At 36.8% G+C, this 26,843-nt stretch overlaps 1 protein-coding gene across 3 annotated transcripts in view; it reads left to right on the top strand.

The window, feature by feature from the left end:
* The window catches only part of RNF13 (ring finger protein 13), a 161,940-nt gene that overhangs the window by 76,723 nt on the left and 58,374 nt on the right, over positions 1-26,843 (top strand). For 2 of the 3 annotated variants that reach the window (XM_015131791.3, XM_015131793.3), the window contains exon 5: positions 21,651-21,738. In XM_015131791.3, the coding sequence (XP_014987277.1) occupies positions 21,651-21,738 (88 nt within the window). Of the gene's footprint in view, positions 1-21,650; positions 21,749-26,843 lie in introns of all 3 variants that reach the window. The other variant, XM_028843772.2, reaches the window with a different exon arrangement.

Raw genomic sequence — 26,843 nt, forward strand, 5'->3', positions numbered from 1 at the left:
TTATTCTACAATGTCTATAATCTTTTAAGCCCACCTGGTGAACTTTTCATATTGTATCTCTTTTATCTAGAAGTTTCATTTGGATCTTTAAAATGTGGGTGTTTGTGTCTATGTATCATCCATTTCTCTGAGCCTTATGTTTATATTCTCCTTCAAATCCTTGAGCATAATTTATAATTTTATGTCTATTTATATTATATGTAAATGTATTCTTACAATAATAACTTATAATTTATAGCTGTTTAAAAATCCTTGTCTGCTATTAATAATTCCGTATTCATGTAATGTCTGGGTCTGTTTCTGTTGAATGATTTTTCTCATAGTTATGGGTCACATTTTCTTGCTTCTTGGCGTGTCTACTATTTTTTTTTTCGACTTTAATTTTTTAAGTTCTGGAGTACATGTACAGGATGTATAGGTTTGTTACATAGGTAAACATGTGCCATGGTGGTTTGCTGCACAGATCAACCCATCACTCAAGAATTAAGCCCAGCATCCATTAGCTATTCTTCTTGATGCTCTGTCTCCCCCGACCCTCCCTGAGAGGTACCAGTGTATGTTGTTCTCCACCCTGTGTCCGTGTGTTCTCATTGTTTAGCTCCCACTTGTAAGTGAGAACACGTGGTGTTTGGTTTCCTGTTTCTGCATTCGTTTGCCAAGGATAACGGCATCCAGCTCCATTCATACCCCTGCAAAAGACATGATCTCATTCTGTTTTATGGCTGCGTAGTATTCCATGGTGTATATGTACCATATTTGCTTTATCTAGTCTATGATTGATGGACATTTGGGTCAATTCTGTGTCTTTGTTGTTGTGAATAGTGCATGTCTAGTAACTTTTGATTAGATGGTGGACATAGTGTTGTATTGTCATATGTCTTGATTTTATTGTCTTTTTTTAAAGACCATTTAATTTTGTTGTGGCTGGCAGTTAAGTTACTTGCAGATGAGCTTGGTTATTTTCAGGCTAGTTTTTAAAGTTTGTTGAGTTGATGAAGAGTTGCCTTTACTGTAGCACTACTATTTTAGCTCTACTAATAAGGTATAACCCTTCTAGGGTGTCCTCTGAATGATCTAGTATTCAAGGAAGTCTCCCCTCTCTGGCTGGTCAAAGCTTGAACTTTTCCTGACCCTGTTTGAATTCTAAAAATTGTTAATCTTAAGTTTTTCAATACTTGTTTTCTTCCCTAGTGAGCTTGTTTATCCAGGCTTGTAGGGTTTCACTGTATGCATGCATACACCATTCTTATATTTAGCCAAAGACCCAAGGGGAACCCATCTACATTTTTTTTAGTTTTTTATTTAAAATTTTTGTGGGTACATAGTGTGTGTATGTATTTATAGGGTACACGAGATCTTTTGATACAGACATGTAATGTATAATAATCACATCATGGAAAATGGAATATCTATGACCTTAAGCATTTATCCTTTGTGTTACATACAATTCAGTTTTTCTTTTTAGTTCTTTTAGAATGTACAATTAAATTATTATAGTAACCCTGTTGCGCTATCAAATACTAGTTCTTATTTATTCTGTGTGTGTGTGTGTGTGTGTGTTTTTTGTACTCATTAACCTTATCCCCATCTCCCCCCACTACACTACTCTCTTATCTCCATTAGCTCAATTGTTTTGATTTTTAGATCCCACAAATGAGTGAGAACATGTGATGTTTGTCTTTCTGTGCCTGGCTCATTTCACTTAACATAATGACTTTCAGTTCCATTCATGTTGTTGCAAATGACAGGATCTCATTTTTTCTTATGACTGAATAGTGCTCCATTGTGTATAAGTACCACATTTTCTTTATTCATTCACCTGTTGATGGACACTTAGGTTGCTTCCAAGTCTTGGCTATTGTGAACAGTGCCTCAACAAACATGGGAGCTTGGGTATCTTTTTTATATACTTATTTTCTTTCTTTTGGGTATATACCCAGCACTGAGGTTGCTGGATCATATGGCAGCTCTATTTTTAGTTTTTTGAGGAATCTCCAAACTGTTCTCCATAGTGATTGTGCTAATTTACATTCCTACCAACAGTGTAGAGGGTTCCCTTTTCTCCACTTATTTTCCAGCATTTCTTGTTGCCTGTTTTTTGGATAAAAGCCATTTTAACTGGGGTGAGATGATATGTCATTGTAGTTTTGATTTGCGTTTCTTTGATGATCAGTGATGTTGAGCACCTTTTCATTTGCCTATTTCCCATTTGTATGTCTTCTTTTGAGAAATGTCTATTCAAATCTTTTGCCTATTAATTGTATTATTAGGTTTTTTTCTTATAGCATTGTTTGAACTCCTTATATATTCTAGTTATTAATTCCTTTTCAGATGGGTAGTTTGCAAATATTTTCTCCTAGTCTATAGGTTGTCTCTTTGTTGATTGTTTCCTTTGCTGTGAGGAAGGCTTTTGACTTGATGTGAGCCCATTTGTCCCTTTTGCTTTGGTTGCCTGTGCTTATGGGGTGTTACTCAAGAAATTTTTGCCCAGACAAATGTCCTGGAGATTTTCCCCAATGTTTTCTTGTAGTAGTTTCATAGTTTGAGGTGTTAAATTTAAGTATTTCATCCGTTTTGATTTGATATTTGTATATGGCAAGAGATAGGGGTCTAGTTTCATTCTTCTGCGTATGTACCTCCATTTTCTCAGCGCTATTCATTGAAGAGACTGTCTTTTCCCCAGGGTATGTTCTTGACATTATTTTCAAAAATGAGTTCACTGTAGGTGTGTGGATTTGTTTCTGTGTTCTCTATTCTGTTCCATTGTTCTGTGTATCTTTTTATGCTAGCACCATGCTGTTTTGGTTATTATAATTGTGTAGTATAATTTGAAGTCAGGTAATGTGACTCCTTCAGTTTTGTTCTTTTTGCTCAGGATACCTTTGGCTATTCTTGGTCTTTTGTGGTTTCATATAAATTTTACAATTATTTTTCTCTCTTTCTGTGAAGAATGTCATTGGTTTTGATAGAGATTGCGTTGAATCTGTAGATTGCTTTGGGTAGTGTGGGCATTTTAACAATATTGATTCTTCCAATCTATGAACATGGAGTATCTTTCCATTTTTTTGTGCCCTCTTTAATTTCTTTCATCAGTGTTTTATAGTTTTCATTGTAGAGATCTTTCATTTCTTTCGTTAAGCTTATTTCTATTTATTTAATTTTATGTGTGCCTTTTGTAAGTGGGATTACTTTTTAAATTTCCTTTTCAAATTGTTCACTATTGACATATAGAAATGCTACAGATTTTTGTATGTTGATTTCATATCCTGCAACTTTACCAGATTTATCAGTTCTAATGTTTTATTTTTTTTCATGTGTGGAGTCTTTATAGTTTTTTTCAAATATAAGATCATAGCATCTGTGAACAAGTGTCATTTGACTTTTTCCTTTCCAATTTGTATGCCATTTATTTCTTTCTCTTTTCTGATTGTTCCTGCCAGGACTTCCAGTACTATGTTGAATAACAGTGGTGAAAGTGGGCATCCTTGTTGTGCTCCAGACCTTACAGGAAAGGCTTTCAGTTTTCCTTCATTCAGTACGATACTAGCTGTGGTTCTGTTGTATATGACTTTTATTATGTTGAGGTATGTTTTTTCTATATACAGGTTTTTGAGGGTTTTTATTGTAAAGGGATGTTGAATTTTATCAAATGCTTGTTCAGCATCAACTGAAATGATTATATAGTTTTTATCCTTCATTCTATTGATATGATGTGTCACATTGATTGATCTGTGTATATTGAACCATCCATGTATCCCTGGTATAAATCCTACTTGGTGATAAAGATTGATCTTTTTAATGTATTGTTGAATTTGGTTTGCTAATATTTTGTTGAGGATTTTTGTATCAATATTCATCAGAGATATTGGCCTGTAGTTTCTTTATTTTACGTTTCTTTGTCTGATTTTGGTATGAAGGTAATACTGACCTCATATAATGGGTTTGGAAGCATTCCCTCCTTCTGTATATTATGGAATAGTTTTATTTGGATTGGTATTAGTTTTTTAAATGTTTGGTAGAATTCAGCAGTGAAGCCATCAGGTCACAGGCTTTTCTTTACTGGGAGACTTTCTTATGGCTTTAATCTCTTTACTTGTTATTGGTCTTTTTGGGTTTTGGATTTCTTTATGTTTAGGTTGTTTGTGTCCAGGAATTTATCCATTTCTTTTAGATTTTCCAATTTATTGGCAGATGTTCATAGTAGCCACTAATGATGCTTTGAATTTTTATGTTATCAGTTGTAATTTCTCCTTTTTCATTTTTGATTTTCTTTGAGTCATCTTCCCTTTTTCTTAGTCGAGTTAAAGGTTTGTCAATTTTATTTATCTCTTCAAAAAACTGTTTGTTTCATTGATTCTATTATATTGTTTTCTTCATTTCAAATTCATTTATTTCTGTTCTGATCTTTATTATTTCTTTTACTAATTTTGGGTTCTTAGGTTCAATTTGTTCTTGCTTTCTGGTTCTTTATGATGTACCGTTAGGTTATTTATTTGTTATTTCTTTTTTGATGTAGCTATAAATTTCCTTCTTAGTACTGCTTTTGCTATATCCCCTAGATTTTGGTATGTTATGTTTCCATTTTCAATTATTTCAAGGAATTTTTAAATTTCCTTCTTAATTTCCTCACTGATCCACTGGGCATTCAGGAGCATATTGTTGCATTTGCATGTGTTTGTATAGTATCCAGAGTTCCTCTTGTTATTGGTTTCTAGTTGTATTTCATTGTGGTCAGAAGATGTTTGGTATTATTTCAGGTTTTTTGATGTGTTAAGACTTGTTTTCTGGCTGGGTGTGGTGGCTTATGCCTGTAATCCAGCACTTTAGGAGGCCAAGGCAGGAGGATCACTTGAGCCCAGGAGTTTGAGAGCAGCCTAAGCAACAATAGTGAGACCTCACCACAAAAATAAAAATTTAAAAAAGGCTTCTTTTGTGACCTAAAATATGGTTTATCCTTGAGAATGATCCATGTGCTGAGGAAAAGAAAGTGTGTTCTGCAGCCATTGGATGAAATGTTCTGTAAATATCTATTAGGTTCATTCGTTCCTTTTGCAGATTAAGTCCAATGTTTCTTTGTTGATTTTCTGAGAGACCTGTTCAATGCTGAAAGTGGGATGTTATTGTTTTGAGGTCTGTCTCTGTCTTTAGCTCTACTAAGGTATATCTGAGTACCCCACTATTGGGTGCATGTATATTAACAATCACTATATCCTGTTGCTGAATTGGCCCCTTCATCATTACATAATGACTTTCTTTTTCCTTCTTTCAGTTTTTGTCTTGAAATGTATTTTGTCTGATATAAGTATAGTGATTCCTGCTCTTTTTTGTCTTCCATTGGCATGGAATATCTTTTTCTATCCTTTTATTTTCAGCCTATGTTTATCTTTGTAGTGAAGTGTGTTTCTTGTAGGCAACAGATCATTGGGTCTTGTTTTTTCATCCATTCAGATGCTCTCTTTTTATTGGAGAATTAGTCCATTTACATTCAGTGTTATTATTCATAAGTAAGGACTTACTTCTGCCATTTGTTATTTGTTTTCTGGTTGTTTCGTGATCTTCTTTTCCTTCTTTCTATCCTTCCTGTCTTCCTTTTAGTGAAGGTGATTTTCTCTAGTGGTATGATTTAATTTTTTGCTTTTTTTGTATATTTGTTGTTTTAAGTTTTTAAATTTGAGGTTAGTATGAGGCTTGCAAATACTATCTTATAACCCATTATTTTAGACTGATGACAGCTTCACACTGATTGCATAAACAAAGAAACACAGCAGAAGAAAACTAACAAAAACTCTGTAGTTCAACTTCATCCCCCTGCTTTACAATTTTTTGTTGTTTTTCTTTTTCCCAAGTAGCTAGGATTACAGACGCCTGCCACCATGCACAGCTAATTTTTTGTGTTTTTAGTAGAGACAGGGTTTCACAATGTTGGCCAGGCTGGTCTCGAACTCCTGACCTCAGGTGATCCACCTGACTGGGCCTCCCAAAGTGCTGGGAGTACAGGTGTGAGCCACCGTGCCCGGCCTGTTGTTTTTCTTTATGCCTTATTTTGCTGTCCATGTCTTGAAAAGTTGTAGTTACTGATTTTGATTAGTTCATTATTTAATCTATTTAAGATAAGAGTAGTTTGCATACCACAATTACAATGTTGTATTATTCTGTGTTTTTCTGTGTGCTTACTATTATCAATGAGTTTTATACCTTCTGATGATTTCTTCTTGCTTATTAACATCCTTTTCTTTCAGATTGAAGAACTCCCTTTAGCATTTCTTGTAGTACAGGTCTGGTGTTGATGAAATCCCTCAACTTTTGTTTGTCTGAGAAGGTCTTTATTTTCTCATTTATACCTGAAGGATATTTTTGCTGGATACACTATTCTAGGGTAAAAGGATTTTTCCTTCAGCACTTTAAATATGTCATGCCACTCTCTCCTAGCTGGTAAAGTTTCCATTGAAAAGTCTGTTACCAGACGTATTGGAGCTCCATTGTATGTTGTTTCTTTTCTCTTGCTGCTTTTAGGATCCTTTCTTTATCCTTGATCTTTAGGAGTTTGATTATTAAATGCCTTGAGGTAGTTTTCTTTGGGTTAAATCTGTTTGGTGTCCTGTAACTTTCTTGTATTTGAGTGTTGATACCTTTCTCTAGGTTTGGGACGTTCTCTGATATTATCCTATCAAATTAACTCTCTACTCCTGTCTCTTTCTCTACCTCCTCTATAAGACCAGTATCTCTTAGATTTGCCCTTTTGAGGCTATTTTCTAGGTCTTATAGGCATGCTTCATTGTTTTTTATTCTTTTTTCTTTTGTCTCCTCTGACTATTTTTCAATAGCTTGTCTTCAAGCTCACTAATTCTTTCTTCTGCTTGATCTATTTTACTATTAAGAGACTTTGATGCATTCTTTAGTGTGTTAATTGCATTTTTCAACTTTAGAATTTCTGCTTGATTCTAAATATCAGTCTCTTTGTTAAATTTATCTGACAGAATTCTGAATTTCTTCTCTGTGTTATCTTGAATTTCTTTGAGTTTCCTCAACACAGCTATTTTGAATTATCTGTCTGAAAGGTCACATATCTCTGTTTCTCTAGGATGAGTCCCTGGTGCATATTTCATTCATTTTGTGAGGTCATGTTTTCTAGGATGATCTTGATGCTTGTAAATGTTCTTCAGTGTCTCAGCATTTAAGAGTTAGGTATTTATTGTAATCTTCACAACCTTGGCTTATTCATGCACATCTGTCTTAAGAAAGTTGTCCAGGTATTCAAAGGGACTTAGGCTTCAAGCCCAACAATGCTGTGGTTTTTGTAGAGTTGTAGAGGTACTGCCTTTGTGGTCTTGGATAAGATCTGGAAGAATTCTCTGGATTATTAGGCAGAGACTCTTTTTCTTTTCATTTACTGTCTCCTAAACAGATGGAGTCTCTCTCTCTTTCTGTGCTGAGCTGCCTGCCTGGATCTGAGGGTATAGTGATATATAAGCATCCCTGTGGCCACCACCACTGAGACTGTGTTGGGTCAGACCTGAAGCCAGCACATCACTGTGTCTTGCCCAAGGCCCACTGTAACCACTACCTGACTACCACCTATGTTCATTCAAGGCTTTTAGGGCTCTACAATCAGCAGGTGGTGAAGCCAGTCAGGTTTGTGTCCTTCCATTCAGGACAGTAAGTTTCCCCAGGCCCCTGATGGGTCCAGAGATACTGTCTGGGAACCAGCGGGATTAGAATCAAAAACCTTAGACATTTACCTGATGTGCTACTGTATTGCAGCTAAGCTGGCAGTCAAACAACAAGGCAAGGTCCTTCCTGCTCTTCCCTCCCCTCTCCATAGGCAGAGGACATCTCTGTATGGCTGCCACCACCACCACCAGCCCACAGGGGATTCTGCCGGGCCACTGTCGGTGTTTACTTAAAGCCCGGGGGTTTTCGGTCAGCTTGTGGTGTATACTGCCAGGCCTGAGACTCACCCTTCAGGGAAGCGGGCTCCCCTCTGGCCCAAGGCAGGTCCAGAAATGCATCCAAGAACCTAGGCCTCGAGTCAGGGACCCCAAGAGCCTGCTTGTTGCTCTACCCTACTGTGGCTGAGCTGGTACCTAAGGTGCAAGACAAAGTCTCCTTTACCTCTCCCTCTGCTTTTCTCAAACAGAAGGAGTCTTTTACCATAGCCACCACAGGTGGGAATGTGCTGGGTCATCCTTAAACTCAGCATGTCTTAGGGCCCAAGGACCATCTGGGTATCACTACTGGTTATTCTCTTTAATTAGTGGGTGGTGAATCCTGCCAGAACTGGGTCCTTCCCTTCAAAGCAGCAAGTTTTCTTTTGGCTCAGGATGTATGTAGAAGTGCTGTCCCTGAGCTAGGGGCTGGAATGGGGGCCTCGTGACTCTGTTCAGTGCCCTAGTCTACTGTGGCTGAACTGGTATTCAAGATGCAAGACACAGTTCTCTGTACCCTTTGCTTTCTTCTCCTTGAGTAGAAGGAAGGTGTCACTTTTGTTACTGTGAGCTGCACTGCCTGGGGTTGGGAGAGAGGTGATGCAAGTCCTCCCTTAACTGTCCCAGGTGGTGTTTCCCTAGGTCCCATGCCACCCTAGTCAGCTGACTCTGAGCCCTTCCCAGCACTAGGAATTGCCTAGGAATTACGCTCCTTGTGTCCCAGACTGTGTTTTAAGTTTATCTATGATCCTGGAGCACTTTGGCCTGTGTGGTGAGGCTTGCAGAGAAACTCAAATTCTCACTACTGGTACTGGGATAGACAATTCCCCTCTGGCTAAGGATGGCCCAAATGCTCCCCCAGCACCAGTGCTGGCTAAGCTCAGCATGGCTTTACTCTCTGCTGTGACAGGGCAGCACTGAGTTCCATGTAAAGTCCTCTAGTCACTGTGCTCTCACTACCCCAAGTGGGCAGACTCTGCATTGCCTGGTTGCTGCCGGGAAGGGGGCGGGGAATGGGGAAGGGTGGTGTCAGCGATTCAAGTCTGTCTCTCCTGTCCTCTTCAATGTCCCTTTCAGCGATTTGAAGTTGAAACCAGATACTGTGATTGCCCACCTGATTTTTGTTTCTTCTGAGGGTGCTTTTCTGTGTTCACATAGTTGTTAAAAGTTGGTGTTCCTGCAGAGGGGAATTAATGATGTAGGCTTTTATTCTGCCATCTTGCTCCACCCCCCATTTTTGAAGTAATTTCTCTGCATACCTCCCATCTCTGTGGTACTCTAACCTGCAAATTCAAATTTGAGCCACTTCAGCTTGTTTGAAATCAGATCTTTGTGTTCACAACTCAGTGAGTTGGCTGTGTTCTGTCTTGCTCTGCTGTGCTATGTATGGTTCAGGCAGAAAGCCAAGGCAGTTGTGGAGATCACCTTGTTTTCATCTTCTTGGAGCACAGTCCTATGCTGTTTAGTTTTGAATGCAGTTGTTTCATAAATTTTGTCTAGGGAAGAGAAATCCATATCAGTTATTCTTTCATGGCTAGATACAAAAGTTTCTCCATTCTCTCTTTTGTGACATTGATATTTTGGAAGAATCCAGAATTGTTTTGTAGAAATGCCCCTTACTTTGGATTGGTCTGATTGTTTCCTCATGATTGGATTCAAGTTAGATATTTTGGCAGGAATTCTAAATATGAAATAATGTTTTCTTAATTTTATTTCTAATAAGTTGACTTGTATGTTTATTCTTATGCTGTACCACACTATCTTGATTACTATAGCTTTGTGCAGTACAACTTCAAATTGGGAAGTACAAGTCTTCCAACTTCGTTATTTTTTCTCTTTTTCTTTTTTTTAATTACTATTCTGAGTTCTTGAATTTCCATATGAATTTTAGTATAAGCTTTTCATTTCTGGAACAAAATAAAATTGGGATTTCAATAGGGGTTTGGTTGAAATTGCAGGTCAATGTAGGGAGTATTGCCATCTTGACAGTGTTAGGTCTTCCAATCTATGAACATAAAATGTCATTCCCTTTTATTATGGAGATCTTTAATTTTTTACAATGTTTTGTAATTTTAGCAGGCAAACCTTGCACTTCTTTTGTTGAAAGACAGAAAAAATCCTACTATATATAGGATTTTTTTCTCTTAATTTTATTTTGAATTCTTCATTGCTAGTGTATAAAAAAACAATGGATTTATGTATATTGATCTTGTATCCTGTCACATTGCTAAACTGGTTTATTAGTTTTAGTAGTTTTTTTGTGGATTCTTTCATTTGGTTGATTGATTGATTGATTGAGATATCATTTGCACATACAGATAGTTTTACTTCTTCCTTTCCAATCTGGAAGCATTTTATTTCAATTTCTTGCCTAATTTTCCTGGCTAGAACTGCCTGTACAATACTAAATAGAAGTGCCAAGAGTGGAATTCTTGTCTTTCTGATCCTAGAGAGAAGGCTTTAAGTCTTTTAACCTGAAGTATGATGTTAGCTGTGATTTCTCATAGATGCTCTTTAGCAGGTTGAGTACCCTTCTATTTCTGTTTGTTGAGTACTTTTATCATGAAAGGACATGTTTTTTTCAAATATATAGTGTTAGTAGTATCCCAATAAGTTTTGCTATATTTTGTTTTTGCTTTCATTTATCTCAAAGTATTGTAAAAATTTCCTTTGTGATTTATTTTTTGACCCATTGATTAGGAGTGTGTTATTTAATTTTGAAATATTTGTGAATTTCCCAAATTTCCTTTTGATATGGATCTTTAATTTCATTCCACTATGATTGGAGAATATACTTTGTGTGATTTCAGTACTTTTAAAGTTATCCAGGGTTATTTTATGGCCTAATGTGGTCTGTCCTGGAGAGTATACACTTGAGAAGAATCTTTATTCTGTTGTTGGGTGGAACAGAATCTGTTTGAGTCAACACTCCTTAATAAACTCCCTTTCATATATACATCTATCCTATTAGTCCTGTCTCTCAGGAGAAGGTTGACTAATACAGATTTTGGTACCAGGAGTGGGGCAGAATGATACAGTTTGGCTGTGTCCCCACCCAAATCTCACCTTGAATTGTACTAATCCCCACATGTCAAGGGCATGGCCAGGTGGAGATAACTGAATCATGAGGATGCTTTCTCTTACACTGTTCTCATGGTAGTGAGTAAGTCTCACAAGATTTGATGGTTTTATAAATGGGAGTTCCCCTGCACACGCTCTCTCTTGCCTGCCGCCATGTAAGACGTGACTTTGCTCCTCATTCATCTTCAGCCATGATTGTGAGGCCTCCCCAGCCACGTGGAACTGTGAGTCAATTAAACCTCTTTCCTTTATAAATTATCCAGTCTTGGGTATGTCTTTATTAGCAGCATGAGAACAGACTAATACAATGTAACAAAGTGGCAGACGTAAATGCTACCTCATAAGTAATTATATTAAATATAATTAGATGATTTATACTGTTGCTCAAGTCTTGTGTTTCCTTACTGATTTTCTGACTAGTTGTTCTGTTCATTATTGAAAATGGGGCATTGCAGTCTCCAACTATCATTGTTGAATTGTATGTTTTTCTTTAATTATCTTAGCTTTTGCTTCATGTATTTTGGAGTTCTGTAATTAGGTCTGTGTAAGTTTGTAGCTCTGATATCTTCCTGATGGAAGACATTGTAGCATTCTTTGTCTTAGCAACAATTTTGTCTTAAAGTCCAGTTGTATGCTGTTTGCATGTTATGTATTTTTCTTTCTTTTTCCTTTCAACCCATTTGTGTCTTTGAATAATATAAAGTGTGGCTCTTGTAAACAACATATAGATAGGTAATGTTTTTAAAATCCATTCTACTGGTCTCTGGCTTCTGATTGGGATGTTTAATCTATTTATATTCAGTTATCTCCACCTGGCCATGCCCTTGACATGTGGGGATTAGTACAATTCAAGGTGAGATTTGGGTGGGGACACAGCCAAACTGTATCATTCTGCCCCACTCCTGGTACCAAAATCTGTATTAGTCAACCTTCTCCTGAGAGACAGGACTAATAGGATAGATGTATATATGAAAGGGAGTTTATTAAGGAGTGTTGACTCACATGATCACAAGGTAAAGTTCTACAACAGGCCACCTGCAAGCTGAGTAGCAAGGAAACCAGTCCAAGTCCCAAAACTTCGAAAGTAGAGAAGCCAACAGTGCAGCCTTCAGTCTGTGGCCAAAAGCCCGAGATCCCCTGGCAAACCACTGGTGTAGGTCCAAGAGTCCAAAAGCTGAAGAACTTGGAGTCTGATGTTCGAGGGCAGGAAGCATCCAGCATGGGAGAAAGATGGAGGCCAGAAGACTTAGCTAGTCTAGTCTTTCACCTTCTTCTGCCTGCTTTTATCCTAGCTACACTGGCAGCTGATTAGATGGTACTCAACCCAGATTGAGGGTGGATGTGCCCCTCTTAGGCCACTGACTCAAATGTTAATCTCCTTTGGCAACACCCTCACAGACACACCCAGGAAAAATACTTTGCATCCTTCAGTTAAGTTGACACTTAGTAACAACTATCACATACATGTTTTCTATATATTTTCCTTCTCTTTTCATTTCCTGCATTTTTGTGTGTTAAATAGTTATTTTCTAGCATAACTTTAAGACTTCCTTGTTTCTCCTACTAGACATTTTTTAGTTATTTTTATAGTGGTTGCCCTGGGTATTACAATTTATATCTTAACTTGAGACAAAGTAGTTAGGTTTAATACTAATTCAGTTCAAATAGTATACAAAAACTTTACTCCAATATACCTTCATTTCCTTTCTCCTCGACCTCACTGTCGTAATACTGTTGTCTTACAAATTACATCTATTTTGTGCAATTGTCTTTTTAAACAGATAGGAGAAAAGAGTTAATAACCAAAATATTTTTATACTGTTTTCATAGCACCTATGTAGTTACATTTACAAATATTTTTTATTTTGTGTAAATTCAAGTGATTATCCACTTTCCATTCATTTCAGCCTAAAAGATTCCCTTTAATATAACTTAGAGAGCCAGTGGCAGATTCTCTGTTTTTGTTTATCTGGTAATGTCTTAATTTCACCTTCATTTTTTGTCTTGGTTAAAAACTTTTTATTTTTAATTTTGTGGGTACATGGTAGGTATATATATATTTTTGGGGTACATGAGATGTTTTGATACATGTATGCAATGTGAAATAAGCACGTCATGGAGAATGGGATATCTGTTCCCTTAAGCATTTATTGCCCTTTTTTTTTTTTTTTTTTTTTGAGATGGGGTCTTGCTGTGTCATCTAGGCTGGAGTATAGTAGCACAGCCTTTATCTCCACGGCTCAGGTGATCCTCCCACCTCAGCCTCCTGAGTAGCTGGGACTACAGGTGTATATTATCACACCCAGCTTATTTTTAAATTTTTTTGTAGAGATGGGGTCTCTTTACATTGCCAGACTGGTCTTCAGTTCCTAGAATCAAACAATCTTACTGTCTTAGCCTCCCAAAGTGCTGGGATTACAGGCATGAGCCACCATGCCCTGTCTTCTAGAAGTCTTTTTGCAGATTCATTTAAGTAGATGATTATGTGAACTTGCAGATAAAGATTTTCAGTTTTTCATTTCTTCATCCATATGCATTTTTATACACTCTCTCTTCTGTCCCCTCCCTCTGCCCCACCCCCGCCACCTTATTGCATTGACTAAGAGCTTCAGTACAATGTTGAATAGAAGCAGTATGAGTGAATATCTTCATTTTGCTGCTGTTACTAAGGAGAAAGCATTCAGTCTTTTCCAGCAAATAGAATGTTAATTTTAAGAGTTTTGTAAATAACACTGTTCACAGAAGATATTTTAAAATATCAATTTAAAATATGAAGCCAAGTTCATACTTGAACGTGAAAGTAGATTGGGAGCAAAAAGAAAAGATGCTTTAAAGCTACTGAAGACATCATGAGTAAAATCGGAGTTGAAGAAAATTTAGTCATTCTCTTCCTAGTGATTAAGCACTTAAAATACACCTTGACAGAGATGTATTTTTATGTTTATTCCTAAACCATGGTAGATGAATTTTCCCAGTATTTATTACTTTTTTCTACTTCTATTCTTATTAGTTTACTTGTTTTAGTAAATACAATTATGACTTGTCACTGAAATTTTCTTCTAACTCACATATATTTTTTATTTTGCATGCATTACTTTGTTTGATGTATTTTAGTATATCCTCTTTTAACTTCCCAATTAAATGATCTTTTTATACTTATAAAAATGTTGAAATAGGGAACTAAAATGTATGTTATTAAAACTAGAAGAGACTATTTATGTAAAAGTTACTGTTTATCATCAGATATCTTTTGCCTGTTATCTGAAGACAGATGTTCTCAGAAACACTGGGCATTTGCAGGAAATGCATGTATGCTATTGCTGGAATATCCTCTATCTGTCTGAAGTGGACCTTCTTTTGAGCTTGCCTTTTCTCTGTTCTTCAAATATTACAAATTACTCTTCATGCAAAACAGTACTATAATTCAGATAAAAGTTTTAGAACCTGAAATGCAGATTTGTATTTCAAGTAAATAATGTTCTTGTTCTAAGTGTGTGTCATTTTACATGAATATCCAGACTCCTGTCTAATATAATAACTGGATTCTTTTCAAAGTTATTATTCACCAAGGAAAGTCATCTCTCTTACATTTTTACCATTCTTGCAGGTGTGTAGCCTGGACATATACACATGTCCGCTTATTTGTAACATCTCTTCCCAGAGAAACAATAAAGTACACTTAACTTAGTTCACATATAGATGTTAAAGAGGATTGAAGATTATAGGAAATGTAACAATGTGAATAGATCATGTTATTAGAAGTTTGTTTTAAACAATGAGGTAGCCAGATTTGTATTTTTTTGAGATGGAGTCATGCTCTGTCACCCAGGCTGAAGTGCAGTGGCGCGATCTCGGCTCAGTGCAACCTCCGCCTCCCGGGTTCAAGCAATTCTCCTGCCTCAGCCTCTCGAGTAGCTGGGACTACAGGCGTGTGCCACCATGCCCAGCCAATTTTTGTATTTTTAGTAGACATGGGGTTTCACCATGTTGACCAGGATGGTCTTTATCTCTTGACCTCATGATACCCCAAACTCAGCCTCCCAAAGTGCTGGGATTACAGGCGTGAGCCACTGCACCTGGCCCCAAATATTTATTGAATGAATAGATCAACTTGCTGAAAATCTGAATTTTTGTGTGTGTGTGTGTCGGAGTTTTGCTCTGTTGCCCATGCTGGAGTGCAGTGGCGCAGCTCACTGCAACCTCCGCCTCCTGGGTTCAAGTGATTCTCCTGCCTCAACCTCCGTAGTAACTAGGACTATAGGTGTGCGCCACCGTGCCTGGCTAATTTTTGTATTTTTAGTAGAGACGGGGTTTCACCATGTTGGCCAGGGTGGTCTTTATCTCTTGACCTTGTGATCTGCCTGACTCAGCCTCGCACAGTGCTGGGATTAAAGGCGTGAGCCACTGCACCTGGCCCCAAATATTTATTGAATGAATAAATAGATTAACTTGCTGAAAATCTGACAATTTTTTGTTTTATTTTGAGATGGAGCCTTGCTCTGTCGCCCAGGATGGAGTGCAGTGGCACAATCTCGGCTCACTGCTATCTCTGACTCCTGGGTTCAAGCGATTCTCCTGCCTCAACCTCCTGAGTAGCTAGGACTACAGGTGTGCACCACCGTGCCCAGCTAATTTTTGTATTTTTAGTAGAGATGGGATTTCACCATGTTGGCCAGACTAGTCTTGAATTTCTTGGCCAGATTGGTCTTGAACTCCTGACCTCGTGATCTGCCCGCCTTGGCCTCCTGAAGTCCTGGAATTACAGGCGTGAGCCCCGCGCCCGGCCTGAACATTTTTGTCTTGAGTCCTAACCTGTTGTGTTCTACCTACCTATGGAAACTTGCTACCTCTCAAATCTAGTATGCTTAAAGCCAGTCTCTGCTGCTTTCCTATCAGAACAGTTTCTCAGCTTTCCTATTTTGGTCAAAGGCATTCTCCAAGTTCCCTAAGTTCAAAAATTGGTTGTGAAGAATAAGAGATAGTATTCTTTCATGTCATTACTGTTATCCTGCCTTGTCTTAACAGCTTCTAAATCTTCAGTCTCTCCTTTCCAAGTCAATGTAATCATTACCAGATTGTTCCAAAGCAGTGTTTTAGCCATGTCAACCCTTTATTCAAGTGCCTACTCTGAACTCCTGACTGAGGAGACAACAAGTCTACTTTTCTGAAGAGCCTTCAGGGTACTGCACAATCTGTCCTTTTTTCTCTCTTCTCACTTCTGACTCTCCAGCAATAAACACTAGTAGCAATGGCAATAAACATAACTCTTACTTAGTATGTGCCAGGTAATGTTTAAGCACTATTTTAAGTGTTTTTAATATATTAAATTATTTAATCCTCAAATTAAACAATAATAAGTAATTATGTATATTGCAATACTAGTAATATAGACATTTAATAACTTGCATGTCTAATAGAAGCAGGATTTGAGCCCAGGTAGTTTAGTTCCCAAAGTGTGTACTTTTAACTAATCTGCTGTTGTGCCTTTCAGTAACACTCTTCTTTAAGTCAGATCACTATGTTTTTTGTTTTGTTTTGTTTTAAATGTGTCTTTTAACATACCATTTGCTCTGTTGTAGCTCTCTTCTTCCCATATGAAAAAATTTCCCTATCTTTTCCCACTGTTAACTAGAATTTCCTGTTTTTGTTGAGGTGTAATTCAAGCCTCATAAAATCTGCCATAGGTATTTCATCCCATAGCCTTTTTCCCTCTAAGTTTCTATCAACTCTTCCCACAATATTTTAACACATTTCTTCTCGGCTTGTGTTGTTTTATGTATAGGTTTTATTTTGCCCACAAGATTTTAAGATTAATGTTATCTGCATCTTGATGCTTTCTCAGTTCAATTCCTCTTTCTAGACATTTGTTTTTTTTTTTTTTTTTTTTTTTTTTTTTTTTTTTGAGACGGAGTCTCGCTCTGTCGCCCAGGCTGGAGTGCAGTGGCGCGATCTCGGCTCACTGCAAGCTCCGCCTCCCAGGTTCACGCCATTCTCCTGCCTCAGCCTCCCGAGTAGCTGGGACTACAGGCGCCCACAACCGCGCCCGGCTAATTTTTTGTATTTTTAGTAGAGACGGGGTTTCACCGTGGTCTCGATCTCCTGACCTTGTGATCCGCCCGCCTCGGCCTCCCATCTAGACATTTGTAAAATGTTACATAAGGTTAATGATCCTGGGCCTCATCCTGATTCATTGGGCAAGCCCATGCTTCTCTATCTAACCAGACAAAGTCTCAGCTCTGCCTAAGTGTGACCTTAGGGTAGTTACACTTACCATCTTTCCTCATTTGTAAGCAATAGAAAAGAATATCTACATTGTGGAGTTGTATTGAATATTAGGGATAATATGTGTAAAGCACTAGCACACAGAGGTTTCTTTTTAAAAGGTCTCTATTCATGATCAGCTAAACAGCATAATCATTTCTATTTTCTTATAAGGCATGTTTTATTAGTGTCAATATTACAAATTTGTTCAGGCTAGAAATAAGATGGATTATTGTGTTGTTCCCAGGTTTCCTTTTAGAACCTGTCTTGTTGAAGACTCTTCTATTAGCAATCTGCTATCTTCTGACAGACTGGCTATTTATAATAACAAGCCAGCAGTTCCATTATTTCTTTAAACCTCTTGGTTCGGTGCCACCTGGTCTATATAATTTAGTTGCATGTAATTTGTTTATTGGATGTAAAATACTTAGTGCATTTACCATAATTTGAGCTAATAGCTCTGATCAGTCTCCTTAAAAAGGCAGATTGCCAATACAATTTAGAAGGCTTTATGATGTAGTTTTCAGTTTTGATGGCTGTTTTGGATTTGCATTTGTTCTCTGTGCATGCTTTGTTTCATGAATCTTTAAGTTCTTTGCTTCCATCTGACACCATGTGTTTGAGGTTGCATTTTATGAATGGGAAACTTTGCAAATGCTTACTAAATGATTTAAAATTTATTTCTGCCTCATGTGTTCTTAAAAATACCAGCTGCTGCTTAGTTGAAAATGTAATTTAATTTGACTGACACATGAGTTTTATAGTTCATAAACATGGATGTATTTTCCTTGTTTGTATTCATAAGCCTGTTAGTCCATATGTTAATGTGTTCTTTGATTTAATTTCATTTATTTATTTTAAAAATCAATAAAAACAACAGAAACCTTGGGAAAGCCTTCATACTTGCTATATTTTTGAAACATGCTTCTGTTTTTTGGAGATCACACTTAGGCCTACAGAATTTCTTCCCATTTTAGTGGTTTCCTAAGGTTTCTATTTTAGGAGTTGTATCATCGTATTAACAGAGAACAGCTTTTGATATTATATAATTTTGTACTGTATTTATAGAACTAAGTGCATTTTGGATGTGTGAAAGACATATTTCTCCTAAGTTGTTTGGTACAGTTTTAAAAGCCTAATGGCTAGATTTAGTTAAACATGGTAGACTGTTATAAATCCATTCATGTATATTGATGATTCTTAATAATTTGAGAGTGAGAAAGCCTCTTGCAAGATTATTACTTTATCTCTTCTCTCCAGAAAAGTTTATATGTAGACAACCGCAGATTTAAGGACCCCCGAAGACCGGTTTGGGAATTGGGATAGTACAGGGGTCCCCAAGCCCCCAGCCGTGGTCCCGTGCCTGTTAGGAACCAGGCCGCACGGCAGGAGTTGAGTGGTGGGCTAGCAAACATTACTGCCTGAGCTCTGCCTTCTGTCAAATCAGTGGTGCATTAGATTCTCATAGGAGCATGAGCCCTCTCGTGAACTGTGCAAGCAAGAGATCTAGGCTGCACGCTTCTTACGAGAATCTAACTAATGCCTGATGATCTGAGGTGGAACAGTTTCATTCTGAAACCATTCCCTCGGTGGAAAAGTTGTCTTCCACAAAAGCAGTGCCTGGTGCCAAAAAGGTTGGGGACCCCTGGGATATGACATGTATATGTGTAAGTATAAGACACTGTATAAGATCTTGAAGAAAAATATAAATAGATTAATATAAATACTGTAAGCAGGGAGCAATTAATATGGGTACATGGGGCACAGGGGTACAGGACAGGGCAAGCTTCATGGAGATGATGGAATTGGAAGTACTGATAGGCATTCAGAAGACAAAGCCATTTCTACACAGGGTCAAGAAAGCAACCGACCTGTTTAGCTATCCATGAGTATTGAAATTTCCTTAAGGATAATGACTTTCTGATTGACCCTCAAGTTCCACATTGTGTCTAGTGTGGATACAGTTATCTTTAAGCTCAGCAACTACTTGCTGAATTCAGCCACAGTTTTTACTCATTGTTGTGGTTTCTGAGACCACTTTTCTCTGTGTTCTAACATGTTACATGTTTGCCTTCATACATATTTTTATTCAGGGAAAAAAGTTAAATGATGTAATTTCAATGACTATGTGCATTGGTTGGCTTTAAAAAGAAATTTAAAACAAGTTTGGTATTAGCAGGAAACAGCTTTTGATATTGGTCTAATTTTTTATTTCTTAAATTGTGTCTTTGGCAACAGTTACTTTTTGGGTGTGGAAAGAAACATTTCTCCTCAGTTCCTTGGTTAGCTTTTTGGGAAAAGTTAAAATGGTCACGAAAGCATCAGATAAACTAATAGTAACCCCAATGGAGTATACTTTTGTTTAAATAAAAGCCAAGTGAAGTCTGTACTGCCATGGTAATATCATGCAGAAATAATAAGTTAATATATGTAACAAATAATCAAGGTTTACAGACTACATTCTTAAGAGATTATTTTTTTCCTCCCTTTGAAAAGTAGTGATATCTAAGGGGAAGAGGGTGTGGGGGACTGGCATTTTCTCAGCATTCATAGTTGGATAACAAAATCCACCTAAAAATAAAATACGTACTCATATGCAAAAATGCTGAACTTACTTTTTTGATTATTGACCTTTCTTTGCACAACTAAAACATACTTGTCACAGTTTTGTTGACTGGTTGATTTCTTGTCATTATTCCTACATTAGAGTAGTGAGTCCTGTGCCAGCAAACAATTTATATTAATTAGTTTTTAAAAAAATCACTCTCTGCATGATTTTATCTCCTATGTTTATAATGTTATAATATGAGCTATTAATTTAAGCACATTTTAAAAATACATTTAATTGATTCAAGTAATATTTTATAAGTGCCTACCCTGTGTCAGGCTATTTCATAGGTGCTATGGAGGCTGTGAGATGAACAAAGTATTAATTTCTTGGGGCAGTCATATCTCCTACAGATTTAGTTTTTTTCAGTAATAGGATAATATTATTCTGATTTATCCACACTGTTGTCTCTTTCAGAAATCTAACTTGAATTGGTGGGATAGTTTTAGAGAAGTCAGGAATAATGTAGAAGAGAATTTTTCGCTGTGCCAAGTCAACTGACCTGACTGGGGTTGAATATGTAGAACTCATTTCTCTTACCTAGCTTTCAGATCCAGAGTCTGAATAATTGCATATCCTTTTTACATTTGGGAACTTGACTCGGGGCTTTCCCTAACCCTTTGGAACATGACTCAGGTTTTATTTTTATGCAATTATTGCAGAGTGTTGAATCATTATAATGCTGATAACTAAAACGGAACTAATATTAGACTTGGAAATTCTTCTAAAAAATTAATATGCCTGTTTCTTAAAAACACTTAACACTCAAACACTCTGAGACATACCATTATGGAATGCTCATAAGGTAATGTATTTCAAGAGTTTCTTACTGAAATTAGTATCCAGAACTACATATGTTCAAAAGTATTTCATGTATTCAAAACTACGTATATATATGTTTGCCCTCCCAATTTTTATTTTGTTCAACCAATATGCAAATAATGGTCTATCTGATCCTTCATTTTTGCTGGTAGTCTAAAGGTCATGCAATATGTAGTTTAGGTCTGGGTTTATTTTTACTTATAACAGAAAAATTATTTTTAAAGTGAGCTGTAATAACATGTTTTGACACTTTTCAGATCTTTCATGTAAGAAAATTCTGCCACACATCCGACTATATTCTTATGGTGCAAAGGTTACTATTTTGGAGGCTAGCTTTAGGAAAGATCAAATAGCTAGATAGAATCAGAGTAAGCAGCTTCAGCCTGCAGGTATTTTTAATTTTTTAAAAAGCTTTCTAAAGGAATTTTACAGAATATTTTGGATGATCAAGCTAGTGATATGAATTGGTTCTATCTGACTCATTTCTATGTGTTAGACATGGTATTAAGCATTTTAAAAATATTATTTTACATATGAGAAGAATATTGTCATTCTCATTTAAAAGGTTAGGAAACTGAGGGTTACAAAAGAAGTAATTTGCTCAAGTTCATCCCACTAATTCATGGCAGAGGTGGGAATTGAATGCTCAAGGTCTGGTGACTCCTAAGCCTGATTATAGCAAGTTTCTACCTCTTTAGAGCAAAACAGATATATTACTTTGGGTCCTTTTAGTGTTTTAGCTTGTATCCCCATCCTTTATTTACTTCAGTAGGTTTTTATAATCAATTGTAAAACATCTGTGTTTCAAGAGCATACCTGAGATTTATTTCTACATATGTTCATAATCTAGTCCTAGGTATATAGTATAGACTTTGTTGATTTATAGAGTTGAGGGACACTGTGACAAACCACTGTCTTCCTTATAACATGATTTTTTATTTTTTGATTTGCAGGTTTTAAATGCACAGAGAGCAGGATACAAGGCAGCCATAGTTCACAATGTTGATTCTGATGACCTCATTAGCATGGGATCCAACGACAGTAAGTACAGGTATCACTTTTCTTCTCTCCTGTTTGACAGATCATTTGTAACTAAAAATTAACAGGATTTTCCTTCTCTCATTTTCTTTTTAAAAAGCAGAATTTCTTCTCTATCAGATAATCCCCCATTCTTAACTCTCTTTGGATGATTTTATTCATAGTAGAGATGAAAATGACTTTCTTTTCTGAACAGTTTTTTTAAAACATAAGTGTTTTGTTTATTGATGTTTTGTTAAAAACCAAAATTTTAACAAAAACTGGGAGAAACAGCTTTAATAGGGATAAACATGCTGAGTTAAGAATGCCATAGAGGGCGTTTTGTAATTTATTTAGAGATTCACAGCATTATTTTAGGGTCCGCACATACACTAAGTAGCTGCTATAATCTGCTGAAATTCCAAAGCCACATACTTGTGCTTCCTTATACCAGTTGGTTAGTATCCCTTTGTCATACACTGGCATGTTCGTAGTTTTTCATTTCAGATGGGAATATTTTTCCTTACTCTCTACTAATTATTGGCTTGTAGGGAACAACGAGCCAATTTTAGTGACATAACTGGCTATAATAAGACACTGACTTTTAAGCTGTATGCCTCACTTAATGTAGTTTCTATCACTCAGGGCACTATGGGGTTTTATCAAAACCTTTCTAATTGATACTAAGATTATTTACTGTCAACACTTAGGATTAGAATTTATTTTATTTTGTTTTGAGTGCATAACCACAGTATATTTTGCTATTAAGTCCTATTGATTCATATTTTCAAGGTAAAGCGAAGTATAGACATAAAGCTATAGACTGATAGAAAACACTGGAATATATTTAGGAGTTTAAATAACTACATCCTGAAAAGGAAATATTTTATATTCCTTAACCAAAAAGCCTTATTTTAGCCTATGACAGTGTTTTCTGTTGTTTTTGTTTTTGCCCTTCTTTTTTCTTTTTCTTTTTTTTTTAAGATGGAGTTTCACTCTTGTCGCCCAGGCTGGAGAGCAGTGGTGCGATCTCGGCTCACTGCAACCTCCGCCTTCCCGGTTCTAGTGATTCTTCTGCCTCAGCCTCCTGAGTAGGTGGGATTACAGGCACCTGCCACCATGCCTGGCAAATTTTGTATTTTCAGTAGAGACAGGGTTTCTCCATGTTGGTCAGGCTGGTCTTGATCTCGTGACCTCAGGTGATCTGCCTGCCTCAGCCTCCCAAAGTGCTGGGATTACATTCGTGAGCCACTGCGCCTGGGCATTTTTGTCCTTAACCCTAATAGAGTGAGGCAAAATTATAATATATAAAGGTAAAATTTATTAATGCATTTCTTAGGTAATTTATTTATATTTTAAATTATTATTTTAACCTCCTAGCTGATTAAATCTTTATGACTGTAGAGTCCATTAAGTACCCATGAGAAGTTTTAGCATTTCAAGAATAGTTTGACAGCTACTACATGGGAATTATAGGACTTACTTAAGTGAGTTTACTTATCAAATAAACTGGTAATGTTAGTACTGCCAATTTGACACATTTTACTTCTCCTCCTTTAACTATTACCCTCTTTAAAAAAATTATCCCAGTTGATACATCCCAGGGTCAGTAACTTTTGTGATCTGTATACATTTATTGGCAAAATGGAAAGCATGCATAGTCTGAAAATAGATAGGCCTGAATTTGAAATCAAATCCTACTTGTATCAGTTGTATAACTTTGAGCAAGTTACTTACTCTTTGTATGTTTTGCCAAAGTTCCAAGCCCGGGATTTAGCAAATCTTCAAGACCTTCTCAAGGGCTGAATATGTTTTGGATTGAACAAATTGATTATTATTTGTAAACTATTTACTCTTTTGACATGTTTTCAGTAAAATTTTTTCAGGCTGAAATTGTCAGTTCCGTTTATCACTTATTTTTTCTTTATAATACCGTAAAACCTTTTTGTGATAATCATGTCAGCTCCTAAAGAAATATGTTCAATATTAAAAGTAGCACATAACCATATAAGCCTGCTGTTTCCATGGAAATGTTTCAACTGAGTTGTTATTCAAAGACTGCTCAGAATTTTGGTTCTTGACTTTGTTGCTTAGATTATTTTCTATGATATTTTGCTCCATCTTTGCCCGTGTGTTTAAACATTTTATATGTACGGAGACAAATGTTGTAAAGATGTTTACCATTTTCATCTTTACTGTTACTTGGTAGAGGTAAGAAAAGCATGGATTTATCAGAAGAGGCTTGTATCTGTCCCTCTTTTCAAGGCCTTCCCTAGGAATACTGGTGTCGTATACTAAGTAGAGATACTAATGCCTGGAAACAAAAGGAAGTTTTAAAAGCCCCTTCCTGTTGACACTTCACATGAGGAATATACCAATTTTTATTTCAGCCAGAAATAATGGATTAATTCAGTGGGCCAATAACATTCTTTATCTTTAGGAGACAGCAGAAAGTGGTAGGAAGGACACCAACTTCAGAAACGGGAAATATGTGTTTTTTTCTAAGACAGACTAGTTGATATATGAGCCAGGTACCTGCACCCTCAGGAAAGTTACTTAATCTATATAAGCCCATTATTTTCATCTATAATAGTGTGGATAATTTTAATAATTATTTGACCTGACGAGTTTGTGAAAATCTTATGAGAGAAGGTATATGAGAAAACCCATGCAATGGCAGAGTGAGAGGAACCTTGATAAGGAATAAGAAGCCTCAGGTTTGAGTCCAAACTGTGCAAATATCTAACTGTATATCTCTGGGTCATTTTTTTCCTCTTTTTTTTCTTTGATTTCTTCCTTCAGCAAATGCTTTTTGACAGCCTAGTGTGCACTGTTTTAGGCATTGAGACTATAGCAAGTAATGATGCAGTCAGAGGCTCTGCCTTCATATCTTTCATTGAGGGAGTAGAGTGCAGTAGTTAAGAGAGTACTTTCTGGGTACTGCCTGTCAGGGTTTGAATCCCAGCTCTACCACCTAGTAGCTGTATGACCTTGGATACGTTACCTAATATCTATATGCTTCAGTTTTTCTGATCTGTGAAATTGGGATAATGATAGTACCTAAGTCATTCAGTTGCTATAAGGATTGAATGAATTAAGGCCTGTTAAGCATCTAGAAGACTTCCTCATTCATAGCAATAATTTAATGGTTGTTCAGCTATTATTATTGTGATTATTATCATTTTATTGCATTCTAGAGTGGGAGAGAAGAAATGAACACATAATCAAATAGATGTGCTATAATGTCAAGTAGTGATAAATGCTATGAAGAAAAATATCAGTGTAAGGGGATATAGAATGACAGAGATGAAAGGAAGGCAGCTATTTTATATAGGGTGGTCAGAGAAAGCTTCTGTGAGGCATTGCAATTTGAGCACAGATCTAAAGTTAGTGGCTGAGTCATGCAGATTTCTGAAGGAGGGTATTCCAAGGAGAGGGAACAACAAGTACAATAACTCGAAGATAAAGCATGCTTGGTGTTTCCAAGGTGTGGCATAAAGCCACAATGGCTGGATTAGTGAACAAGGGAGGGAGTGGCAGGGGATAAAGTTAGAGAAGGAGCCAGGGGTCAAATAAGATGGGCCTTATCAGCCATGATAAGGACTTTGGAATTTATTCTAAGTAAGTTTTAGGCTGGGTGCAGTGGCTCAGGCCCGTAATCCTAGCACTTTGGGAGGCCAAGGTGGGAGGATTGCCTGATCTTCGGAGTTCGAGACCAACCTGGGCAACATGGTGAAATGCCGTCTCTACTAAATATATAAAAAATTAGCCAGGCGTGGTGGCGTGCATGCCTGTAGTCCCAGCTACTTGAGAGGCTGAACCACAAGAATCACTTGAACCTGGGAGGCGGAGAGTGCAGTGAGCTGAGATCGTGCCATTGTACTCCAGCCTGGGCAACAGAGCGAGACTCCATCTCCAAATGCATGAACGAATGAATGAATGAATGAATGAATGAATGAATGAATGAATAGGTTTTAAACAGCTGTGTAATATGACATATTTTATAAAAGGAGCACTTTGGCTGTTCTTTGGAGAGAACACTGAAGGTGAAAGATGAGCAAAAGTGCCAACAGAGAAGATTTATAAAGTTGCTGCAGCAGCCAGGCAAGAGTGATGGTGGTTTGGAGTATTAGTAGTTAAAGTAATGAGAAGTGGTAGGAATATGGCTATATTTTGAAGCTGACAGGATTTGGTATAGGGAGTAAGGGAAAGGGAGGAGTCAAGGATGACTCCAAGATGTTTAGCCTGAGAAACTAAGTGAATGTCTATGCTGCTTACAGAGGTGAGAAATAGAGTTGATCAATTGAGGGAAAAGAGACATTCAGAGTTCAACTGAGAAACTTTGTTTGAAACATCTATTAGGAAATCAAATGGAGATATTGAATGAGCAATTGGGTATACGAATCTGGAGACGTTGGGACTGGGTCATTCAAATTGTAATTTATCTTTGTTTGGCAGTATATACCTCACAGAGTTGTTTTACAGATCAAAATAAAGTAGAGTGTTTTAAAAGTATTTTGTGAATTAAAACATATTTAGTTTTGTTTTCAGTAGATAATGTTGCCATTTTCAAAATGGTTCCTCATATTTGCTTACAGTATTTTCTCCCTTTTTCTTAATCGTTTTATTAAAGTAAGGAGCTTTCTACATACATCTCTTTAGATATCATAATTCAAAGAAGCTAGGTTACTTCCAATATTATTAGCCAGTAGTCACAAGCCAAAAGTTCTTCCTTGAGTTTGTCATAGTATCTTCATGAAAGAATAAAACATCATACACAGGGTATATAATTGCAAGTTTTAAGTATCAAAATAAGCTTTAAACTCATATGTGGTAGAGAAAATATCTTAGCAAGATAGAAAATATCTCCCAAATATGAAAAATATGTATAGTCGTATAACAATACCTCTGCATCTATTAAAAAATGAAATAATGCTTATAGCTCCAGCTACTTGGGAAGCTGAGACAGGAGGGGCACTTGAGCCCAGGAGTTACAGGCTGTAGTATGCAATGGTGGCATCTGTGAATAGCCACTGCACTGCAGCCTGAGCAACCTAGTGAGACCCTGTCTCTAAAAAAAATAAAAATAAAAATAAATGATGAGGTAGATCTGTATTTATTGACATAAC

This window comes from Macaca mulatta, chromosome 2 (assembly GCF_049350105.2).
Source record: "Macaca mulatta isolate MMU2019108-1 chromosome 2, T2T-MMU8v2.0, whole genome shotgun sequence".
Classification (NCBI taxonomy): Eukaryota; Metazoa; Chordata; class Mammalia; order Primates; family Cercopithecidae; genus Macaca; species Macaca mulatta.